Source organism: Electrona antarctica, assembly GCF_951216825.1.
Source record: "Electrona antarctica genome assembly, chromosome: 11".
NCBI lineage: Eukaryota > Metazoa > Chordata > Actinopteri > Myctophiformes > Myctophidae > Electrona > Electrona antarctica.
In genome coordinates this window covers 18,949,302-18,973,147 of record NC_136792.1, presented here as the reverse complement: position 1 = coordinate 18,973,147, position 23,846 = coordinate 18,949,302, and the positions used below count along the sequence as shown (strand labels likewise).

The window sequence follows — 23,846 nt, the reverse complement described above, 5'->3', positions numbered from 1 at the left end:
TTTTTGTTCCGTCATTAGTGTTGTTGTCGTTTCCCCCCCTCCTTTTATTTAACAATTTTCCACTTTCTGAAGGCATCTACTTTTCCATTTCTCTTCAACATAGACTGACACGGAAATTAATCAAATTACCATTTTAAAACATCATGCATTATTAGCATCTCAAAGTGATTTATTGCTTTTGTGGAAAAGTGAGATTTTTGAAATTGAGCTTCGAGGCAATGCATGTGATTAAGTGGTTGGCTGCAATAAGAATGTGAAAAAAGCACAACAGAACACCAAATGAACATTAAAGTACCTCAACCCATTAGGAGAGCTGGCAGTTCGTGGAGATAAATATTGATTTCGTTACCAATGATGGCTGCTACCACTCTTTTCCCATATACTCTTTTCCCCCTCCCATTCTTACCGGAGGTACTGCTGCTGCCACGGTCAGAACTGTTGTAAGAGCCCCCCGTGTGGCTGTCGTGGGCCTGGTTGTAGGGGATGGTGGCTGGCATAGGGCTGTCACCTGCTCTGTAGCGGTCTGATAGTTGGAGAAACAGGAATGTATGGTTAGCTTAATTTGACACCGGGCGGATTTCACACAACACCTTGAAGGACTTTGGGAACAGGAGACGTTGGAGAGTAGATAGAATGAAGAAGGAGTGGGGAAAATACAGAATGCCGCCGCATTCACACAAATCTATGAGCCAAATCAACAGTTTAAGATTGTTTTACAATGACAATGTGAAATCTAAGTACAATGCTTAGGAACACTGTCATTCAAGACAAGATGCATGCCAGTCATGGCTCCTGGTTTTCTTGAGTGCTAGTGATGAGACATGCAAAACACACACACACACGGGCACGCACACGCACACACACACACACACACACACACACACACACACACACACACACACACACACACACACACACACACACACACACACACACACACACGGGGGGGGGGGGGGGGGGGAACTCATCAAAGCTGTCATGTAGGCTGTGACTACATTGTGCAGGCGGAAATTATGTGATGATAGTTTCATTCAAAGCACATTAGACTGAACAATGTTATTCTTTCCTTTAGATCTTTGACAGCAGAGATAATCCCTCACACCTGCCTTCATCATGCAAGCACAACCCAGAAGGTACATAGAAAAATGGAGAAGTTCAACCCTGGAAATCATTCTAGGGCAGAGTTGTAGGAACCCCAAAACACTAAGACAGATGGAAAAGAGAGAAAGAAAGTGATAATGGATATAAAAGACAACAAGAGAACCAAATTAAATATGAACATTCCCCTTCATGGAGATCCACAGTGATGCTGCAAGGGTGCGGAAAGACAGGGATGGATCGTGTAGAGGAAGATCATGGCTCTGGCACCGTGGCCTCTGGGTTTCCACTCACCCTTGTTGAGCTTGTTCTGCTCCATTATGTTGTACTGGAGCTGGGAGCCCATGTCCTGCTGTTTCTGCTGCTGGGCTGGGGGGGGCTTCCAGCAATGCTTCTCGTTCACCTCCCCTCCGCCCCCTATACCCCCACCTCCAGGGCCTCCAGTGCCTCTGTCCGTGTTCATGTTGTTGCCCATGATGGAGGACTGGATGAGCTGAGTGGTGGCGTAGGGTGTTGGCTGCCCACCCGGCCCGACAAACCGCCCGTCCTTTAAATTGGGGCTGTTGAATGTCTTCATCTCGTTGATCTTGTTGGATAAGTCGACGTCTCCGTAGACGCCGGACTCTGGCACCATCAGGTTTGTCTGCTTGTTCTCCATCTGGTTGTTATAATTCGCGATGCAGTCGGCTGGAGAACATGGGGAGGGTTGTTTAATGTTTAGTAACATTGGCCAGGCTTGTAGTGCGGAACATCTTAGTAGCAGTGTTTGAGACAATAGAAGGTACTTATCCCCTTACGAAGTTACAAGAGAAAGCATTTTTGCTTTTAAATTCACAAATAATTAATGTATTCCTTCTTGTCTACATTACAAAAGAGCACTGTGCCTCTCAAACAGACACAACGATTTCAGTTCAAAAGCTCACTTTTTAATTGCCAAATGGCAATCTGCTTTACATGAGTGACGGGAGTGCTATTATATATTTCTGCTCTGGATTTCTACATCAGCCATGTCTCACTCCATGACTCAACGTGGTCGAAGACGGAGCATCATCTCTGTTCTTCCTCCATTTGACAGTGGGTCGGCTTTTGCTCATTGAGCGGGACAGAGGGACGTGTCTGTATCAAAGACCTGCGTTGAGGAGCGTGGTAAAAGCACAGCTCCGCTGACAGATCCAATTTTCCCTGGCTCATAAAATATTCAAATCCTCCCGCAGATCTGAGTGTCAGCCTTGCGGTAAATACCAAGGACAGCCATAGGTGCACACTGCTCGCTCGCCGAGCATGCCTCACATTTCAGCAGAGTGTGGGATAGCTAAACACTTCAAAGGTGGATGTGTCAGAGGGCCCCTATGGCTGAGATGAAGGGACATTAACTCCTATCCTAGTCAGTGATCCTGTTAATGTTCACAGAGTTTAGGGTTGGCACACACACAAAGCAAGTGCACTACTAGGGGGTTGTTATGGGGGGGTCATGCAATGTGTGGGGAGGCTTTTGACATGCTATCCCTTTTAAAACAACTCAGAGCATCCCTTATTCTGATTTTGATTGGGCAACTTGTGCAAACAGTTCCCAACACGTACACAACTTTGCACATTACACCAAACCAAATGCATCTCTTTTGGCTTTTTTTGCTGGTCACCACTTTGCCTGTGTGTGTGTGTGTGTGTGTGTGTGTGTGTGTGTGTGTGTGTGTGTGTGTGTGTGTGTGTGTGTGTGTGTGTGTGTGTGTGTGTGTGTGTGTGTGTGTGTGTGTGTGTGTGTGTGTGTGTGTGTGTGTGTGTGTGTCAGTGCGTGCGTGCGTGCGTGCGTGCGTGCGTGTGTCAGTGCGTGCGTGCATGCGTGCGTGCGTGCGTGCATGCACACACATGCATTTACTGCATGTGTGCACTACTGTATGTACAGTATACCCTTGTTAGTGAAAGATGCAGTAGTGCTGACTAAACTAAAAGGCCAGCTGGTGGTTTACCATCACTCTCTCTCTCTCTCTCCTTCTGTTACCACACTCTGCTTTATATACAGTACTGTTTGTCACCATAACACACTTTCATTCTCTCTCTTCTGACATTTCAGTTTCTTCCTCAATCATTCTGCCCTTCCTTTCTTCTGCATTTTCATATTTCAGGTGCACATATCTATTCTCTCTCCCTCCCTCTTTCTCTCCATCTCTCTCTCCCACTCTCCCACTCTCCCTCTCTCCCTCTCTCCCTCTCTCTCTCTCTCTCTCTCTCTCTCTCTCTGGCCACAGTCTGCCGTCCAGTCCTGACCTCTATGCTCGCTCCACATTTCTTAAATAACTGAGCACTTAGGGGAAATTACATTACCGGCTATAACAACAGTATGGAAATCAGCAAAGCAATTCGATTAGCAACAGAGTAAAGCCATAAGCTCCTTCCAGTGTACCCCTTCTATTTCCTGCCTAAAACAGCTCCACTTTAACCTCAAATAAATCAAGTGTGCAGGCAGTACAGGCACTCTTAATCCTAATATTTCTCCAAGTTTTCTTCTTCATATGGATCCCTAATGAAAAGAGAAATTCATGGAACAACTCTCCAGGGACCTAACCCAGATATTACTTGCTTTTGCACTACAGCTCTCTGCAAGTTCCTATGTTCCTTTTCGGCATCTGTCTTGTGGGAATATTCTCTAAGGACTGCATGGGACTTAATGGTGACGGGCTATGTTGGTTCTGACACTCACCTGGACGACTGTATGTTGCCAGGTTGCTGTCACTGTTGCCGTTGCCGGCAGTGCAGCAGTTGATGCTACAGTCGTTGTGGTTAGAGCAGGAGTTGGGCCACGTGTCAGCCAGCCAGGGCTGAGTGGCAGACTCCCCAATATTCAGCAATCCGGGCCTACAGAGAATGAGACCAAAATGGTTAACAACAGCAGAGGACCAAGCCAGCCAATAGGAACCGGATCCAGTGAACCAAAACACAGCACAAAACTAAACAAAGCAGTAAAGCAATATTGACTAGGTGAACACAAGCCTTGGCTTCTATTTATTTAACACAACATGTGTTACAGTATGCATTAGGATTAAAAATAAGAAATATCTCCCACATTTCACGTAGATATCTTCAGATTTGGATGTAGATATAAATATATAATATAAATATTTTTCATCTTTTGCTTTGCTGTCTCTCTCTGTCTTTTTCACATCACCCGTTCCACTTGCCCAGGGTGCACATTAGGGAGAAGCCCAGCTAAATAGATTGTGTGCGCTTGACTTGCCCACAGCCGATGACACTGTCCCCTCGTGAGCATTAGCGATCCGCTTGGATTAGACTGCCAGATAGAAATCACCAATGTTGCCAAATGCACATCCTCAGCAGCCAGTGAACCACAAATGTTCCCCCATTACATTCCATAGTGTCAAAGAGCATCGCTATCTTCTTGAAAGGTGGTGTAGCTTGTACACGAAGAGGGGAAACTCCATGATGTACAGTATGTGATGGATATCAGTACTTCTAGATCATTGTCCAGATCCTTTATACAGGAGAGTCAGGAGACTCAGGACAGACATTGGATGTTTAAATAACTGAGATTGAACAAACCCTTATATCTTCATACAAAGGGCTCAGTAGGCTACTCTTTTTTCGAGCCACTCAGCCAAGAGCCATGCATTGTTACCGTGCACTTTTCTTAATAGAATGCCTTGTCTTGTGGTATACTGTACTTTACATATTCCAACACTGAATTAACATAGAACTCCCCCCTCCCCATTTCCATTCAAATGATTAATTATTGGTTTTGAGTTGCATGATTCATTTGAGTAATGAACACATTGTCTTGTGGCGCCAAATACAATCTCACAATAGCTGCTCAATCACCCAGACAGTCGTGTGTTTGTATTGAATTGTCTTTGTCCATTGTCTTTGGGCAGAGCAATGTGTGATTCAATCACATAACAGGATAATAAGCTGGCTGCATAGATTCATAGCTGGCGGCTCAACACAGCCAATATACAGTATGCATGATGCAGGCACAAACACAAGCCCATCCCATGCACACACATGTGATGTATATTTGAAACACTATTCATGCCAGGGCAATGAAACAAATATTCCCCTAATTTGTCTGAATGTGAAAAAATCTCCCCAAAGAGGAAAATGTTAAACACATTCATGCAGCCTCTGCCAAGTCACTAGGATAGTACTAGTCCGTCTGACAAAACGCACCATCCCACAATATGTAAAAGGATGCAACAGTATCACCATCACTATTATCTGGGTGTGTGCATCTCTATTGACGTTTTACAGTGATGCTATGGCACAGCCTTGTGGCTGGACACGGCTTTCCTCCATTTGCGATGAGGATGGGCTGTTGGCAGAATAGATGGTGCTTTGTTCCTGTTGGTAACACACAGTGGTGTAAAGTAACTAAGTACATTTACTTAAGTACTGTACGTAAGTACAATTTTTAGGTACTTTTACTTTACTGGAGTATTTCCAATTTTGTATACTTTTACTTTAACAATTATTTTAAAACTTTAGTTACTATAGTTACTTTGTTTATTATTATTTATAGGCTTGTAGCTCGGATTTTTATACATTTGAAAACTTGTTAAATGGGACATTCTGCATAATGAGTACTTTTACTTTTGTATATTTTGATACCAATACTTTTGTACTTTTACTAAATAAATTACCGACTTTTACTTGTAACAGAATATTTCTACATTGCAGTATTGATATGTATATGAGATATGAGTACTTTTTCCACCACTGGTATTCACAACATTGTGCTCCACCTTCCTCCTCCACTGCATTGACCGTTTGCTTAAGCACAGCACTCCCCCTAGTGTTCTTTTGGGGAAATTACACTTTCTGATCATCACCAACTAAGCTAAAGGGATTCGGCACCATTTCAAAAACAATTTTCACTAAATATACAAAATGTTGTTAACCCTTAATGTAATTCAAACGTACTAAATGTCTGCACTATTTGACTCTTCCGACATAGAATCATAACACAGTGGTATACGTCAGCGAATCAATCAATTCTTACCTCCCAGCACTGCTGACAGCTTCTCCTCCTCTCTGATAGGCCACTGTGGAAGGAGAGAAACAAATTGACACTGTGAGTTCCTCAACGCTATGCTGCCATCACCGCTGACACCAACCTAAATCATCGCCATTATCATCATCATCCAAGTATAAGACCCGGTTATTCACATAAAATGTGACTGTGGTTAGATTAGGACCTTGGTGTGTATGTAGTACGTGCATATGTACAGTATATGTGTTCATGTATCCATGTATCCAGTGCGTGTGCTGTGCATTCATGTGAGTAGTACATGACAACCTAGGCTGAGTCACAGACAGCAACAGTGGCTGGAAGCGTAAGAAGCTTATCAAGGACGGGGCTGCACCGCTTGTTGCCCGCCTGGCGTAGCCTCAGCAGGTTTGGAGCTCTGTGCATTACAAGTTGGGCTCTTTCAATGAGGTCTAAGCCGCCGGTGTGTGAAGGCGAGATAAACTCCCAAACTTTAATTACAATCTCCTCCCTGAGAGGAGAAAATGTAGGACTGTGTGTGTGTAACACGGGCTGAGGGAGCGTCCATTGTGCCTGCCCCTCTTTCAAAATAGGAAGTTCAGCCTGGGCCTCCGCAGATAGCAAGAGAACCTATGGAGAATTAAATAATGCAAAAACCACACAGTAATGCCTTTGAAATTACAACACGCTTGTAGATCAAAATCGACATCATGTAACATTCTGGTTTTTACATCGGGTGACAAGGGTGGTTGAGGGATTATGTACTTACGGAGACAGAACTCATAACATCAAGCATAAAATACGTCATCCAAAAGTTAAATTACCAGCTGACTAAATGTCTGAAAGTGTTCCAGCGGATTGCAACAGTATAAATACAAGAAGAGTTGATTCCAACTTCCAAGCCTTCAGGCGGACGGGACAAACAAAACCCTCACAGTTTAGACATAGATTCAGCCCAGATAGGATTAGTCAGTCCAACCACAAAATCGTAACTCTCTCTCCCTACCTTTCACTCATTCTGTCTCTCTCTCTCTCATCAGCCCTGACACATATCTAAGCTACAAAGAGAAAGCCAGATGCATGAGAAACCCTATGAGACAGAAGGAGAGAGAGAGAAAGCATCCTTCTCTCAATGTTCACGCCGTGTCACCTCAAATCAGAGACTACCACTTTATTTTTTCTTAGCTCCTCTCTACCTCTTCTATCTAATTGGTGTATTGCAGTGCTGGAGTATGATTCTTTTAAATCCCTGTGGATCTGTAGATGCCAGCAACTCTTTGATCAAGTTTGGGCCAGTTTTAATAGCATCTTAGTGGCAAGGCCTGCACCTATTCTGACATGACCCTAACATTTGGTGGAATATTTTTTGATTAGCTCCTTCCCTGACATTCTGCCGTTTTTAATTGAGCGCCCCTTTCCAACCTGTATCCAGTCAATGGCTCTCTCCATAACTGTGGCAGTTCAGATCATCAGGGAAAATGTTTGACAAGTAAAAAATATGCATCTGGTATACTCAAGTAGGGACATTTTTATTTACATTTTACCGCCAACCTGCAGAGCAAAAGTGGAGAAATTGAGAGTTCTTACCTGTAGGTGTGAAGGTAAAGGATGGCACTGTTGATCGAAGCACAGCCCGGGGAAAAAAAGAGAAAAGGAATATCAAATTAGGCACACCAGTATTTAAATGTATCTCGGTACACCAACATGTAAACAATGTGTCTCAACTTTCTGGAATGTGCTCGACTGAGCTTATTTCTCTCTGCCACAGCACTCAGGTTAGAGTACACAACATATCCATTACAGGGGGAACCCAGCCATGTGCCACACCATCACAAAATCTGAATAAGTTCAGCTCCACCTCTTAACTCCAGCTATTCTCACACAGCATTGGCCCCTAGCCTTTGAAACCTTCCGACAGCCATGGAACCCAACTAAGGTAAGCGCAGGCCAACTGCTGGTTCCAATCCAGGCCCTGTGCACCGGAGGCCTGCTGGGAGGAGGTCACACACTAATGAGACCTTGCCATCTCTTACATACATGTCATCACCCTCACAGCTCTACTGCTCACACCCAGATAAACAGTGAAATTACATTGGTTTGCTGTGGATTTATGGGTGGTTATGTGGATCTCTTTAGAATACAGTCTATACTGTCTGGCTTCTGATTTAGACACCTGAGAACTAAGACAGTTGTAACTTTCTCATTTCCTCTCATATATGAAAAGAAGTCTTTCAATGCCAGCACCAAGAAATGTCCCGTAAATGTCACAATTATCTCATCACTTTGGATCTCTCTCTTTTGAAGATCAAATAGGCATAACAGATTTAAGCGCATGGATGGCTTTATCTGCTTGATGTACTGTACGCATTGGAGCTGGAGAGAGACTGACAATTGGTATGCAAGACACCGTCAGAAACGCTAACGTGATTGAAATAAATAAATCAAATTACCACTCTGACACGAGACTGTCACAGATGCTCAGTAGCTAGCTAGATGAATCCTCCTGGCAGTGAAACAATGGTCACACGCTCCGGGAACACACATATACAGACAACTACGGGCAAAAGTCCGCCCCCATATTATTCTCTTCAGAGACTGTACAGGCATTATGTTGCTAGGGTGTTATTTAGTCTACCGTTTAGTAATAAATATTTCAAATCAGCTCAGGATAGAGAGAGGAAACCAAGGGCAGAAAGCGAACATGGAAAGCATTTTAGAATGTTGTCCTTGAATATACTATTAAAATGCAATTTATTTTGGTTCGGGAAAATCTTGAGAGAGAGAGAGAGAGAGAGACACAGACACAGACACAGACACAGACACAGACAGACACACACACACACACACACACACACACACACACACACACACACACACACACACACACACACACACACACACACACACACACACACACACACACACACACACACACACACACACACACACACACACACACACACACACACACACACACACACACACACACACACACACACACACAGATTCCTGTACTGCCTCCGAATTCAACCTACTTCGGCCTGAGTGCAGTGTTGCTTCATGTGGTTGCAATTATACTCTTCTCCTCCTCTCAAAACATTCTTAGTTACCAGTTCCAACAAAGACTATGGCCTCTTGTGGTTTGGGACTGCAGGAGAAGGAGGCAGGGGAGCAAAACTACTGTGCCCATGAAGGGCTTTGAGAGTTAACGTGAGGAAACACCAAACCTACAGAGTCATAGGGAGCCACAGAGGAAACCTCACACACAGTAGTCTCCTGTGGCTCCTGGCCGCATCACATGACTGTACTCATAAAGCCCTCAGAAGTCCTGTTCTGGAGCCACAGGTTCCGCAGTAAGTGACCACTGTTCCAAAGTCACCTCGGTTCAAACTCTTCAGTGAGGGCACTGTTTTATTTTGGGCATGAAAGACAGACGTTTTCAATGAAAATGGCTTATGGTGCCAGCATATCAACCCTTCCCACATGGACACTGACATCATAAATATAACGATTTAATCGTCCACTGTCGTTAACTTACTAATAGGTTTTGAAAATCATGATTTCCTGATATCCCTGTGTCTATTATAGGTTATCATAGGTCATCTAAGCAAAACAACAAATTGACTGATTAAATAAATGTTAAGGGTGTGGTACAGAGAATTCTTGTAGTGAAATATTGTAATGGCATGAGAGAAAATGTTGTTATTCCTTGCCTCTGCATTTGGGGGCCTCTGCAATCTTGCCACTCCCAGTATCCCCGACCTCAGGGGAACTCTATAAACTTGAACTATTGTGTGTCAATCATGTTGCCCACATGATTGACATAATTGGCATAGTACTTGTTAACTCCTCCACATGAAGCAGGCCTCATGCTATAAGAACAGCAAGAATACTTTCTAATGTTGGTGCTTTCTGTTAGAATGACTCAAATGTATGTGAGTAGACTTGAGATGAGTTGAACCAGTTGGCCTGCAATTCAGACGCCTGGACTGTTGCCAAATATTCAGCTAATAACTGACTCTACATTGCATTTTCTCACTGACTTACATCTCACTGCCATTCAACATTTCCTTCTAATTTCTTACATACATATCATGTTAAAGGTGCACTGGAGAGTGTTTGTGCTTATACGTTATGTTAGCAGCCCCAAGTGTCAGTGAGAGATAACTGTATATTCCCTGCCTCTGAATCTCTGCATAGAGCATTTCAATCAGGGGTCGATGGGATGATCTTATACGTTTTCAATTCTTTATGTGATTTAGATTGATAAAACAGTTTGTTGCTTAAATATATTGTACAATTTACAATTTAGGCATTTAGCAGACGCTCTTAATCCAGAGCGATTTACATTAGGCAGGAACAAAAGTATGGGAATACATCACATATATAAAATGCATTTATCAAGAAACATGCGTAAGCTAAGAACGTAACTAGAACATATCTATATAATGACACTATACATATTAACTATACATATATACTATACTATGCTATACATATGTACTATGATGTGCTATGACTATATACAATGCAATTATTGTGCTGTCTACATGACATGCTATAAGTCTGTTTCAAATGCTATCTAAGTCTAAAAAGTGCTATCTAAGGGGGTAGGATAAGTGCTATGGGCCATGATGGAGTCTGAAAAGGTGGGTCTTCAGACTACGGCGGAAGATTGGGAGTGATGCTGCAGTTCTGATTGCAACAGGGAGTGCATTCCACAGTTTTGGGGCCAGAAGGGAGAAGAGTTTGGGACGTGTGGAGCGTTGTACATTGCAGCTTTACTAATTGAAGTGTGGTGTGATGCTGTTGCCCTTGTGGTACTAACCCTTGCGTATGCCTGCATAGTGTGGTGTGATGCTGTTGCCCTTGTGGTACTAACCCTAACCCTAACCCTAACCCTTGTGGTACTAACCCTTGTTGCCCTTGTGGTACTAACCCTTGCGTATGAAGTGTGGTGTGATGCTGTTGCCCTTGTGGTACTAACCCTTGCGTATGAAGTGTGGTGTGATGCTGTTGCCCTTGTGGTACTAACCCTAACCCTAACCCTAACCCTAACCCTAACCCTTGTGGTACTAACCCTTGTTGCCCTTGTGGTACTAACCCTAACCCTTGTGGTACTAACCCTAACCCTTGTGGTACTAACCCTTGTTGCCCTTGTGGTACTAACCCTAACCCTTGTGGTACTAACCCTTGCGTATGCCTGCATAGCTGCTGGAGAGACCACTCCTCTTCTTGCGGTGGCGGTACAGCCAAATGCTGAAGACCATGAGGATGATCCAGCAAGCGGCTCCTATGCCTGCTATGAAGGCTGGCTGCTTGACCACATCTGAGATCTGCTGCGACAGAGGGTTCTGTGGGTTCCCAATGCCCTCCGTCATTTTCCCCGACGCATCTGTGGAGGAGCAGGTACAGGGGACGGGGTTGAGTGTTTGGAGGGGGGGGGGGCAGGGTAACGAAAGGATTAGAAGAAGGCATGAATAGAAATGATGAAGAATGAAAGGAAGAGTTTGGAAGAAAATTGAGTAGCGCATGAAAGATATGAAGAAATAAGTGTGAGGCAACAGTGGAAAATTCTAAAACAGGGCTCTTTCATCTCAGCAGGTGAGTGTGAGGCTGTTTTCCTGCAGAGATGGAGCTGTCTCTCTACAATATGTAAAGGCATTCGTTGCAAATCCCCGTTAACAATGGCAGCTGAGCAGACAAAAGTGTCGACTGAGGAACCCAGAGATTAAACACAGGGGCAGTTTCACCTGACAGGTCTGATGAGTGAGTCAACATTTGTTTCCCAATTAGTATATTATTAGTATATATAGTATATTACTTGAACCCAATGAGATCAGCCTTAGAAAGAAACCTGACGCACATTTGTGACCATCTGGTGTGTGAATGTCTTTAAGCTTCAACTGTGAAATGCACTTGAACCACTTCAACTCTGGCAACCCAATTTTGGGCATGTCAAAATAGTTGAAAATACTCATTTTAAAAATGGACACAAAATCATTTATAAAACATTTGTGATTGAGTGGTCCACAACACTGCTCTCATTTCTTCTCATCTGTCAGTTCCATTCTGCTGGATTGTTTGACTGTCTTTGCCTATTTTCCTCATGCATTTTTCATATTGCAGACATTTTTAACTGTCAAGAGTTTTCTAGCCAGAGGCAAAACAAAACAAAGTTTTCAAAAGAGACAAGCTGTTAGCTTCTAAACGGTTTCTCTGTCTCTCTCTCTACCTCTGTCTGTTTGGTTGTTTTCATTTCCTCTTTTATTATACTTTTGTTTTTATGTTTCTCCTCTGTTCATTGTGTAGCTGTAACAAGAAACGTGTGGTGTGCTAATGTGACTAAAGCAGTCAACAAGGACTGCACAGGTATTTTGGCTGGAATGGCACACAGCAAACCCTCACAGTGTGACAAATGCATTTGAGTGGAGCACCAGTCCCCGAGGCACACTGCTCCACTCCAGTGTTGGAACATGGCAACAAACCGCGGCAGGAACTCTTCAAGTGAGAGAAATTGTATCAGTCACAGCCTGTGCTTCTTCATGCCCATCCCAGCCCACTCAATACCCATTTAAAACCTGACAGATCTCTTGCTCTCTCTGCCACACGTAGGTATTTCACGTGCTTTCAATCTCCCTCCCCGGTGAGCTTGCTGAAAGCTTTTGTGGAACATAATTGCTGAAATGTCAGAAAATGTGTCCGTCTAGACTGAAAGAGTGCAAAAATCTGAAAAAGATAAAGAACTTGGATTTGACATGCGTGCAGCCCTTACTGCATTGGCCCGCGTTAATGACATGGCATGTGAAATCCTAGGGCGCTAAGCTTATTGCTTTTGTTGTTTCAAATGAAAAACGGAGGAGGGCGTGGCAGGAGGCTAAACAACTCAGGCACGCAGGAACTGCATGTAACTGCTGTGATCATCACAATACGAGCTACTGAAGGTGAAAGGCATTTCAGGGTACACTGACAGTGTGAGAACCTCCTGTCATTCATGCTCATCATGCCATGCATATGAGGGAGGATATGGTGGATAACCGGAATGTAATCATTTTAATTATAGTTTTAGCCATTGCTATTGACAGCACAGAGGCAAACAGGATTGAGTGCATTGTTCATTATAACAAGGAAAAATATGTTTTTGTAGCAATTAATTGTAGATGTCCTTTTATAATGTACAAACGTAAAGAATTAGCCCATAATATTTGGCAGTCTATTACCCTTGGAATCTAGGGTGCAATGAAACTAGTATTGGCTATACTGTATGTACAGTAAGTGAAATGGTATTTTGGCCTCCTGCAACGTCTATTTTGGCATCGTCCCTGCAAACTCTACTCACCAAGCTGGAAGACGGTGACATCACTCTTAACTCCTGGACCAGCACCAGTGCTGGCTGCTACCTCCACGCTGTAGCGGATCCCCGGGGCTAAACTTGGGATCATCACAGAGAAGGTTGATCCGTCCACTGTGCGGTTGATGTGGTACCTGCTCTCATTCCCCAAGCACCAGATCTGCCACAGAGAGAGTGTGTGTTATAATAAAGTGTTTTACGATGCCTTCATGACCACCTAGGCTGGACTGCTGCTGAAAGTGTATAATTCAGGAGTAGGCCTGAAAAATATACAGAGTTACAGGATGTTACAATATGGTGGACAATACTGTATGTAGCCTTGCACTGTACTTCCTGCATTTCTAATTAGACACTGTTGTGACTCAGTATACCTGTATATACAGTACACAAAAAATCACACCCTTGTGAAGTGAGGGGCGCTCTTATCATCATACATCATCCATTCATTGTCAATGGGAACTTTGTGTAGGACAAAAATAGCCGACTTACTCGTCTGCATGACGTAAATTCTCCACCCATTGTCAATGGGAATTTAATGTTTGTATAAGAGGAAAATCTACACTATAGCTGAATATACTGTAGGAGGGGCTAGCGCCCCTCAAAAAAGATTGTAGATTGGCTATTTTCAATGCATGCTCCCCCATATTTGGGATGCTAGGTTTCAAGTGGTTCATGACAACCTATAGTATAGGGCATAGCAGTGGCAGATATTTTCTGGTTCCATCGATCCAGACCCCATTCATTTTTCCCATAGGAGATTTCCAAACATAATACATTGATTATTTTAAGCCTATAATCAAGCCATCCAGGCTCCTGGTGAATCATGACCATATGATTCTGCAAATAATAATAATAATATCTTTAGGACAAATGCAAGGGGTCTGGATCGATGGAACCAGAAATGCTCTAATGTTTGGTAGCTACCACACAGGAAATACAGTCAATACTAAACCCTCCCCAACACACTCAAATGTTCTCCATAATGGTCTCTATAACTCAACTACTGCATATCAACAATGTGTGTATCGCATTACGTCTCTCAGAGTAATCCCAGTAGGAAAACATGAACAAAAACCTGTGCATTTTGTTTGTCAGGGTGCGTTCGACACAGGGTCAGTACTACCCTGGGTAGCCATAACATGTCAGAGTGAGGCCGTAAGCCCATGAAAAACAAACGTGAATCCGTAATCACCCCCATAACCCAATTACAGGGCGGGGGGGGGGGGGGGGGGGGGGGTCACCTCACTGCAAGGGCTGAACTAACTCAATCCAGGGTCACAAAGAGCACTATACATTCACCTCAGCATGATGCCTTCAGACCTCCACATCCTGAACCAGCCACTCTCTGCTTTTTTTTACTCCCACCACCTTCCACCCCCCAGTTAACTAGTTTCACAATGTGTGCGTGCGTGCGTGCGTGCGTGCGTGCGTGCGTGCGTGCGTGCGTGCGTGCGTGCGTGCGTGCGTGCGTGCGTGCGTGCGTGCGTGCGTGCGTGCGTGCGTGCGTGCGTGCGTGCTGGAAGAGTGTGCATGGTTGTGTGTGGTGGTGCTACAAAGCTCTGAACATCTCAGAGGCTCTTGCAGCGAGAGAGGAAGCGCCCCTAGGGACCAGGCACAATAATGAGCAAGGAACACTTTCGACCTGGACTTAACAACCATGAAATTACTCTAAACCCCCATCACCAGAAAACCTTTACCTGGAAAATGAACAGTGGCTTAACTTTTTAAACAGACTGCGTTGTACCCCCACACACCCCATCATTAAAATACATTCCCTATGTACAAAACAAAAGCGTTTTCCAATTAAAATGATACGACATACACAGAATAATACTTGAGCGGAGAGTGCTGCCACAAGTGAGGTCACTCCACAAAGAGAACGCAGAGTTGAAGCCATGTTAGGGCAGCTCAAGCCTAATTTATAATTTGTCCGCTCGCCAAATCCAACTAAATGTTGATTTGGTAATAATCAAAGTATAGAAATCATTGGAAGTAAAACAACAAACGTTTGTACAGTTTACTCCTTTTTCATCCCTTGCTTGAAAGCTCATACTACTTGCTCTTCTTCTGTCATTAGTGTATTTTTCTATGATGTATTTAATTGCTTGCATGCATTGCATGCATTGCATGCATTGTTTGCATTGTTTGCTCGTCATACACAGAAAGGTCGGTTTCTAGTAATGATCAATAGAGACCATTATGCATGCATTCATATAATACTTAAATGCATGACTATAATGACTGACAATTAGAAAGAGTACCTGTATTTATTTTTCATGTGTAATGAAATTAAATAATGAGCAATATTAGAGGGACTGAGCGATCCATTCATAAATATTAGAGACATTACTGTGTGGAATGAATACAAAGATGTATATGATGACCCTCTCCACCAGATGGCGGTGGTTCACAACATTTTCCTCCAGCTACCCTGCTCATCTCATTGTCTCCCCCTCTCCAAGCCTCGCACACACAGAGGTATAAAACTGACGTGCCTTCGAAGGTGTGCCTCAACCCAGAATGCATTACCATGCTGTATCTATGCATTACCTCGCTGTATATATACCGTATGCATTGTCTGTGTTTTCTGTCATGGGCTCTGTGCCCACAGCTCTCAGTGATGACTCCTTTGTGCTCATCTGCAGTAAAGCAATCAGACCTCAGCCGTACATGTGGGGCTGCTGGGCTGGCAGACCTTACCTTGTATTCCTGGACCACCCCGTTCTGCTCCTCCTGCGGAGGGGGTTGCCAGGAGACCACGACGGCAGTCCCATTGTCCCCACTCTCCGTCACCGTAACGTCCCGAGGGGGGGCGCTGGGAGCTAAAGGACAGACAAAAGACAAAAAAAACACACCTTCATACAACGTACTGTATGGTATTTTCACACACACTGTACGCAGTCTGCTCCCATCCCAGTAGCGCTTCTTTCATCTCCATGTGAGACTGAAGCTGAGGCGAGAACAAAGGAACGATAATCACACTCATATTTATAATTAGGCTGCTTTTGTCAGAAAACAGTCTCAATTCGATGTAAGGTACATACAAAGATGTGCCGAGGGTAAATGAAGGGAAATTACTGTTTATTCATATACTGTAGAGTGGGGGCCATGATAGCGTGTATGATGCTGCCCCGGTGAGTCCTACTGTAATTAAACTAAATGAATTATGAACACAATGTAACCATCTTAATCGCATTCTGATTGAGTGTAATGAAAGCAGGCATTTTTTCCCACTCATGGGAGAACAGGCATCACATTTGGAACCAGAGAACAATTACAGACAAAATTGGGATCAAGAAAGAGAAGTCAAAGAGATGAAAACAACACTCCCCACGCATCCCTTCATACACACACATAAACAAACACTAATAAACACTCGTTAGTCACATTCTCGTGAATTCCGCGAGACCGTTGACTACAGAATCAAAAATTAGGAACTGGGCAGGGATTGGAACAAACCTCGTAAGACGCCCAAAACCACACCCAGTGAGAAATTAGCACAGTATTCATTGGAATGTTGTATGGGGTTTTTGTCATGGTCTCTTGGTCTGCGTGGCTTTCGTGGGCCCTTTTCAAAGAGCTGAACATCCGTACTAGCATGGTTGAAAACACCACATTTTAACATAACATAATCTTGCCCACCCGGTGCCTGCTGTTAACAGCTGTTCTCACGCACATGCATGCTGTGCATAGAAAATCATGTAAACAATGAACATGCAAAGGCATGTGCTACGCACGCACGCACACACGCACGCACGCACGTACCCACGCACGCACGCACGCACGCACGCACGTGCACACACGCACACACACAAAAGACTAGTAAAGACTTGTCCCACCCACCTTCCTCCAGTGTTTTGCCAATTTTTACATCACTGTCTGTGCCCTGGAACTCGTTGAAGAAGGGGCGGACTTTGAACTCGTACGTCACTCCCTTGCGGAGCTGTGGCACCACAGCGATGTCGTCCCCAGTCGTGCGCACCTCAAACACAGCCCACTCGCTCCTCTGTAGGCCCTCTGGCGAAGGCCGGTACATCACCTTGTAGCCTTGGACGTACTGAGACTGCTGCTCCACCTAGTGGTGGGTACAGGAACACAGACCGGGGTCAGCTTGACTCCATTATGCCCATGCACAGTTTACAGTGGAAACTCTCACAGCATTACAGCACCAACAGGCAGAATGTGGCTCAGGGTGACTGATGGCACCAGCCCTGGCTACAACGGGGTGCTAAGTTATCACATTGCTCCTCTATTTATCCATCCACATCGCCATCTTTCTCTTCATCTGTTTCTCTATGCGCCATTTGGAGCAGCAGCGTTTTGCGCTAACCACAGTATGAGGTCATCGGCCAGAGGTTCCTCAGAGTCTGGAGCTGGTTAAAGGGCTCCCGGAGAAGCCTCTCTCATCCTGTCCTGCTCTGCAGTCCAATGACTGACGGAGTAAAGGAGACATATTTTACCGAGGAACTTTAGTGCCTGATTATACTGTTAAAGATAGAAAAATGTCAACTAAATAAAGAAGGCATAGCTAAAAGGCAGCTGTTGGTTAGATTTTGATGTTGCTGCATACACTTGGTGCATAGAAGACAGCCACTAGCCATTATGCTAATATCACTACCAGTCCCCGTGGAAGGCAGGCAGCACTGCCTTGTAAAGATTTTAATGATTTTCTCCATCTCTTGCCTATAAAGCTCTGCTGTCGGCTCAGGTGGTCTTCATTAGACTGAAACTGTGCAACCGTTTAAACACGACACAAAGGAAAATGTAAAGACCAAGAAACTCCACACTGGGAGTACACTTAACACTACAAAAACCAGGAAACCATAGCATATAAATAATATAGTGCACAGCTCTTTCTATATATAAAAAAAATGTAAACGAAGTCCTGCTTTCTTCCCAGGACATTCCAGAAAGACAGGGGAACTGGGCAGTCGTGTTTTAAATCAGTCTTGGCATGTCAGTATCCTTTTCACATTTCCCAGTTGCCATTCATCACTCACTGTGGCACTTCATTACACCTGGGAATGTAGGGGTGGCCTGGTGTCAGAAAGGAAAGGTTTGAACTAAACCCCAGGGGTTTAATGTGGAGATGTTCATGTTCTACACCCGGATATCTACAGTAGTATTGTGTAAATCAGTGATTCACAACAGTCAGCCCTCTGGGCCACTGGTACTACTGGGTTTACTATCCTACCAGGTCTAAATACTCCCTGATACGACAGCTAGTATAATAAGGTGACAGCAATTTGTGTAAAATAATTTGAGAATAATTTGAGTAGCTGCATCCTGCAGTTTAGATGATTCTCAGTGTTAATTTAACCCAAATGGACCCAAAAGGGTCCAGGGACCAACAGAAGAAGAATAAATCATCTAACTGTTACACATCTAGCATCCACTAGAAAAAAGAACAAAAAAAGTCTAACCACCTCCGCCGAGCACCTCCACTTCACCTCTGATTATCTTCTATCTGCACCCTTCTTCCTCCCATTCCCTCTCCTCCTACATCTGCAAGCAATTTCTAGGTAAGAGCACGAGTTTGCCGCCTCTTCCTTCTCAGTTGGATTATTTTAACAGCTGCTGAGTGTTTCCAATTTGCGAGGGCACAGATTGGCACACCATACACTGCTATGCAGTAGTGCTTAACTTATGGCAAAGGGCAGGGCAGGGCGCTACAGTATAGTCAAAGGTGTGTGTGCGTGTGTGCACGCCTGCTGTGGTGTTGGTTGCACTCTGGCCATCCGGCCAGTTCTGGTCCATGCCAGATGGACACTTAGAGCACTTTGACCACGTTCCAGACTCCCTCTCCCTCCGCAGTGTCCTTCCTCTGCATGGCGCTAGGACGTTAGCACATTAGCACTGCTGAATGGCTAGACAAATAACCGTGGGCATAGTAACACCCCAGAACTGCCCATGGTGCTTCAGGGACCAGCTATTCAAATTACCCAAATCATAACATGTGGCTGAAATACAGTGCACCTGCATTTCACAAGGTCATCAATTATCAGCAGACGTGAGAGGAAGAGAAAGAGAGTGAGATAGAGAGATAGAGAGAGAGAGAGAGAGAGAGAGAGAGAGAGAGAGAGAGAGAGAACTCACCGTCCACTGTACCCTGACAGAGGAGGAGGAGAGGATGGTGGGGTTGTGTAGGTGAATGACCACTTCTCCCAACTCCCTCTGGATCTGACGATGGTCTACACCTTGACTGGTGGGGGGGATATCTGTACACACGCACACGCACGCACGCACGCACGCACGCACGCACGCACGCACGCACGCACGCACGCACGCACGCACGCACGCACACACACACACACACACACACACACACACACACACACACACACACACACACACACACACACACACACTCAAATTGGATTAACACAGTATATTTAAACACAAATAAGCTTGAAAGCTTATTTCCATTGTGGGGGATGAAATTATCAGAGACATACAGAACAGCCTGTGTAACTACCTCCCTAACCTTATACCGTAAATATACTTGACTAGATATGCGTAGCACCTTGTTAACAATCCTGTGGACCATACATTTTAATAATGTTAAACTCTCTCCTCCACTCTGAGCATTGTGAGCTTTTCTATATTTTCTCTATCTGATGTACAGGTATAGGGTTTAATGAGGTATGAGGTGGTTATTGAGGGTCCCTAGTACTATACCTTGTGTTTTCACAGCATCAGTGATAGGACTGGGGTCACTCAAGCCATAGGCGTTGGCTGCCCGTACTAAGAAGAGGTAGACTGCACTGGGCTTGAGACTCTTCAGTACGTAAGACTCGGTCTTCACATGTTCTGCCAGGGTTTGCCAACTGCTGCCTGATGCATGACTGTGGAAACAGCAGATAAGGTCAAGGATAGTCATCTTAATACTTGGAGGTGGTAAAAATTAACCTGACTCCGCCAGATGGGGCAGCAGAGAGTACACTGGGTTCCCCCCTCCTGCTCCCATCTGGGAACTCTCAGGCAGATTTGATGCCCGGCCACAAAACGGCCTGGCCAATCAGCAGCAGCTAGAGGCGGGATAGCTGCTGCTGATTGGCCAGGCCGTTTTGTTTGTGAGTTCCCAGATGGGAGCAGGAGGGGGGAACCCAGTGTACTCTCTGCTGCCCCATCTGGCGGAGTCAGGTTAGGTAAAAATGTCCACAAGGCGAATATTGTCACTGAATCCGTGACTTCGCTAGTTTGTCAATGACTTTACCTGAAGGCCTCTATAATGTAGGACGTGGGTGTGGCTCCAGCATTAAGGTTGGGCTTCCAGGAAAGGGTGACAGTAGTCCGGGTGACGTCAGTGACCTCCGGTTTAGACGGGGCACTGGGGATCAGGTTGGGGTCGGTCGGTCGTAATGGTTGCACTGGGACACCAAATTCTAAATGCATAACAGAGAAAGGGAGACAGTGTAATAAAGATACTGTATTATTTTAATTCCAGTGATGACATAAAACGCCACCTCCATCATTCATTTCCACAGTTAAGTTTATCTCACTGTCCTTTTTACCAAGTTACTTCACATAAAATACAAAGCATTTGCAAAATGCGTCTCATTGCAGGAACTAAGGTTGCAAATGAGTTTAAGACGAGTTAAGTGAATTCAATTTTGACTCATTTCAGCACCTGCATACTGCTTTCTGTCACAGCAAATAACCACAATGGGTTAATGGCAGTGGTGTAAAAGTAACTAAGTACTTACTGTATTGGAGTACATTTACATTTACTTCTACTCCACTACATATCAGAGGCAAATATAATACTTTTACTCCACTACAATTATTTGAAAACTTTAGTTACTACTAGTTATTTTGTAGATTTTGATTATAATTACAAAAAATACATTACCCACTTAAGACTAGAATACATTTAGGTAATTTGAAAATCTGAGCTCACAATGCATCGCGAGCTTGTAGAGCTGCTTTCTTATGATTGTTATACATTTTCTACATTTGAAAACTTGTGAAATGGGACATTCTGCATAGTGAGTACTTTTGGTACTCATTATGCAGTAGATTCATTGTGGTATTGATACATTCACTTAAGTACTCCTTCCACCGCGATGGGTTGATGGACTTACCCTGGACCTCCAGGTAGGCTTTCCACGAGGCCTCCCCACTGGGAGTGGAAGCAATGCAGGTGTACATGCCAGTGTCACCAAGCTGGAGACAGAGAGGAGAGGAAACCAGTGACTTTGGTTAATGCTAATTTGTGGAGCATGTGAGTGAGCATGGCATACTCTTCCTTTGTCCCAGTATTAACATGGCTTTCAACGAGGCTTCACTACTGGGAGTAGAGGCAATGCAGGTGTACTGTACAATGACACCACGCCGAAGACATAGAAGAGAGGAAACTATAGTGACTTTGGTTAAGGCTAATTTGCGTAGCAGGCTTTCTCTTTCTTTGTCCCTGTATTGGGGCTGGGAAATATAACACCATATCATCTCTATGTTACTGCATATTGTATTGCTGTTGGTAGCACAGAACATGCCACAAATGTTCCGCTCTTGATTCTTGAATGTTTGATGTGACAAGACATTGGTTTTAAGGCCATCATTACATTACAGTAAAGTGATATTATTTTCTGAACATACCTGATCGACTGTTCTAGCAGTTGTATCATTTGCCTTTACCCAATTTAGTTAACATTCATCAGCATTACTGATTATTATTTATCATAATCTTTGTGAAAGTTATGCCAACAATATCATCACAATATCCATATTGAGGTATTTGGTGAAAAATAATGCCAAGCCTAGAGGGCTAATAGCACTCTCTCTCTCTCTCTCTCTCTCTCTCTCTGCTCTGCTTATTGACACACTGGTGCAGTCTCTGGCAGTCAGCTGTCATTGCCTAGTAATCTCACCAGTCACCATCGTCTCCCTCACAGCACAAACTGAAAGCAGCTGGAAGGGCCAAGTGGCAGACCATTCTCAGTCAAATGGAAAAGATCTCCACAGAATCACAGACTAATTGGAGAGCTTTTTCTCAGCCTACATCCCCCAGAGTCCCAAACACGGAAGTGACGGCTCCATGCAACAGATGCGGTGACAATCTGTGGTGTAGAAATACGGTGGAACATTTGTTCAAAGATTCTGGGACTGAAGCTTGTTCAGCAGAATGAAATGTTTGACATACCGACAATCCTGAGGAATGTTAAATTCAAATTCAAAATTCACACACTGTGTGACATGATATAAAAGTATAATTATATTAATAATTTATTCAATATATACATATGTGGTTTCAACTGTTTGAAAGTCTGAGGTTAGGATAACAAAAAATATTTTGTTGTGGTTTCTAGAAGTAACAGTAGAGCACCGTGTGTTTGCGTGCACATGTTTTTGATTTAGCTTGCGTGTGTCTGTGTGTGTGTGTGTGTGTGTGTGTGTGTGTGTGTGTGTGTGTGTGTGTGTGTGTGTGTGTGTGTGTGTGTGTGTGTGTGTGTGTGACTGTGTGTGTGACTGTGTGTGTGACTGTGTGTGTGGGTGTGGGTGTGGGTGTGTGTGTGTGTGGGTGTGTGTGCACGTGTGCGAGACAGAGAGAAAACTAGACTAGATTGTTTGCGTAATTGACTGTGAACAACTCCTCAAGGTGATGATGATCCTTTTCCTCCTGACAGCTAAAGCAGTCACGTTAAAAAACAACAACAATAATAGTCATGGAGCTATGGTGGAACCGCATTAATGAGGAAAAAAATAGCTTGGCATGTCAAAGGCATGACAAAAACAATTGTCGGCAAGAAATGACAAGTTCATTAATCTAAAGTGCCTGTGGAGTGTGCTGGGCTACAGCAGAGGGAGGGGTTGAGGCACATCCCTTCTCACTGGCGGTCCAATCACACTGTAGCCTTGTCACCACAAGACACGCCAGCCTTCATCAGAACACCGCAATCTGACGTGAACTCTGACCCTGTGACGCCTCCATCTGGAGGACACGTCAGCACCCCCTCCTCCTTACACACTTACACACACACACACACACACACACACATGCACGCACACGCATGAACGCACACACACACGCACACACACACCCACATGCGTGCACACACTGCTGAATGACAGAACTAGAGTGTGTTCGACTTCACAGGATCCACTTCAAACCAAGACAGCTGACTGACAGCTTTACGGAGGCTGGGTGCTGGTGTGGACCACATGCTTTATTTGCCAAGCAGCAGGGGGTTTGCCTGCCATAGCAAGGGGTTTGCCTGCCGCGCCATACATGTGATACATAATGATATGCACTGCTCTGAAAGGTATTTGGATGAATTGGAAATGATTAAAAGGCACTATTTTCAAAAGGGTTCAAATGTTTTAAATATAGGCTAGCCGATCTACAGTACAAGCTCAATGCATCACAGTGTGACGCATTCTTATCATCAATGATGCTGCTTT

At 44.3% G+C, this 23,846-nt stretch overlaps 1 protein-coding gene across 1 annotated transcript in view; it reads right to left on the bottom strand.

Moving 5' to 3' along the window:
• Window positions 1-23,846, bottom strand: part of robo1 (roundabout, axon guidance receptor, homolog 1) — a 258,413-nt gene that overhangs the window by 10,224 nt on the left and 224,343 nt on the right. Inside the window, exons 12-24 of the mRNA XM_079513570.1 lie at window positions 21,530-21,611; window positions 20,662-20,830; window positions 20,124-20,290; window positions 19,542-19,663; window positions 17,289-17,520; window positions 16,146-16,267; window positions 13,434-13,605; window positions 11,286-11,489; window positions 7,682-7,708; window positions 6,107-6,149; window positions 3,797-3,951; window positions 1,393-1,785; window positions 407-523 (exon numbers count right to left, since the gene is read on the bottom strand). Coding sequence (XP_079369696.1) covers window positions 407-523; window positions 1,393-1,785; window positions 3,797-3,951; window positions 6,107-6,149; window positions 7,682-7,708; window positions 11,286-11,489; window positions 13,434-13,605; window positions 16,146-16,267; window positions 17,289-17,520; window positions 19,542-19,663; window positions 20,124-20,290; window positions 20,662-20,830; window positions 21,530-21,611 — 2,005 coding nt within the window. The remainder of the gene's footprint in view (window positions 1-406; window positions 524-1,392; window positions 1,786-3,796; window positions 3,952-6,106; window positions 6,150-7,681; window positions 7,709-11,285; window positions 11,490-13,433; window positions 13,606-16,145; window positions 16,268-17,288; window positions 17,521-19,541; window positions 19,664-20,123; window positions 20,291-20,661; window positions 20,831-21,529; window positions 21,612-23,846) is intronic.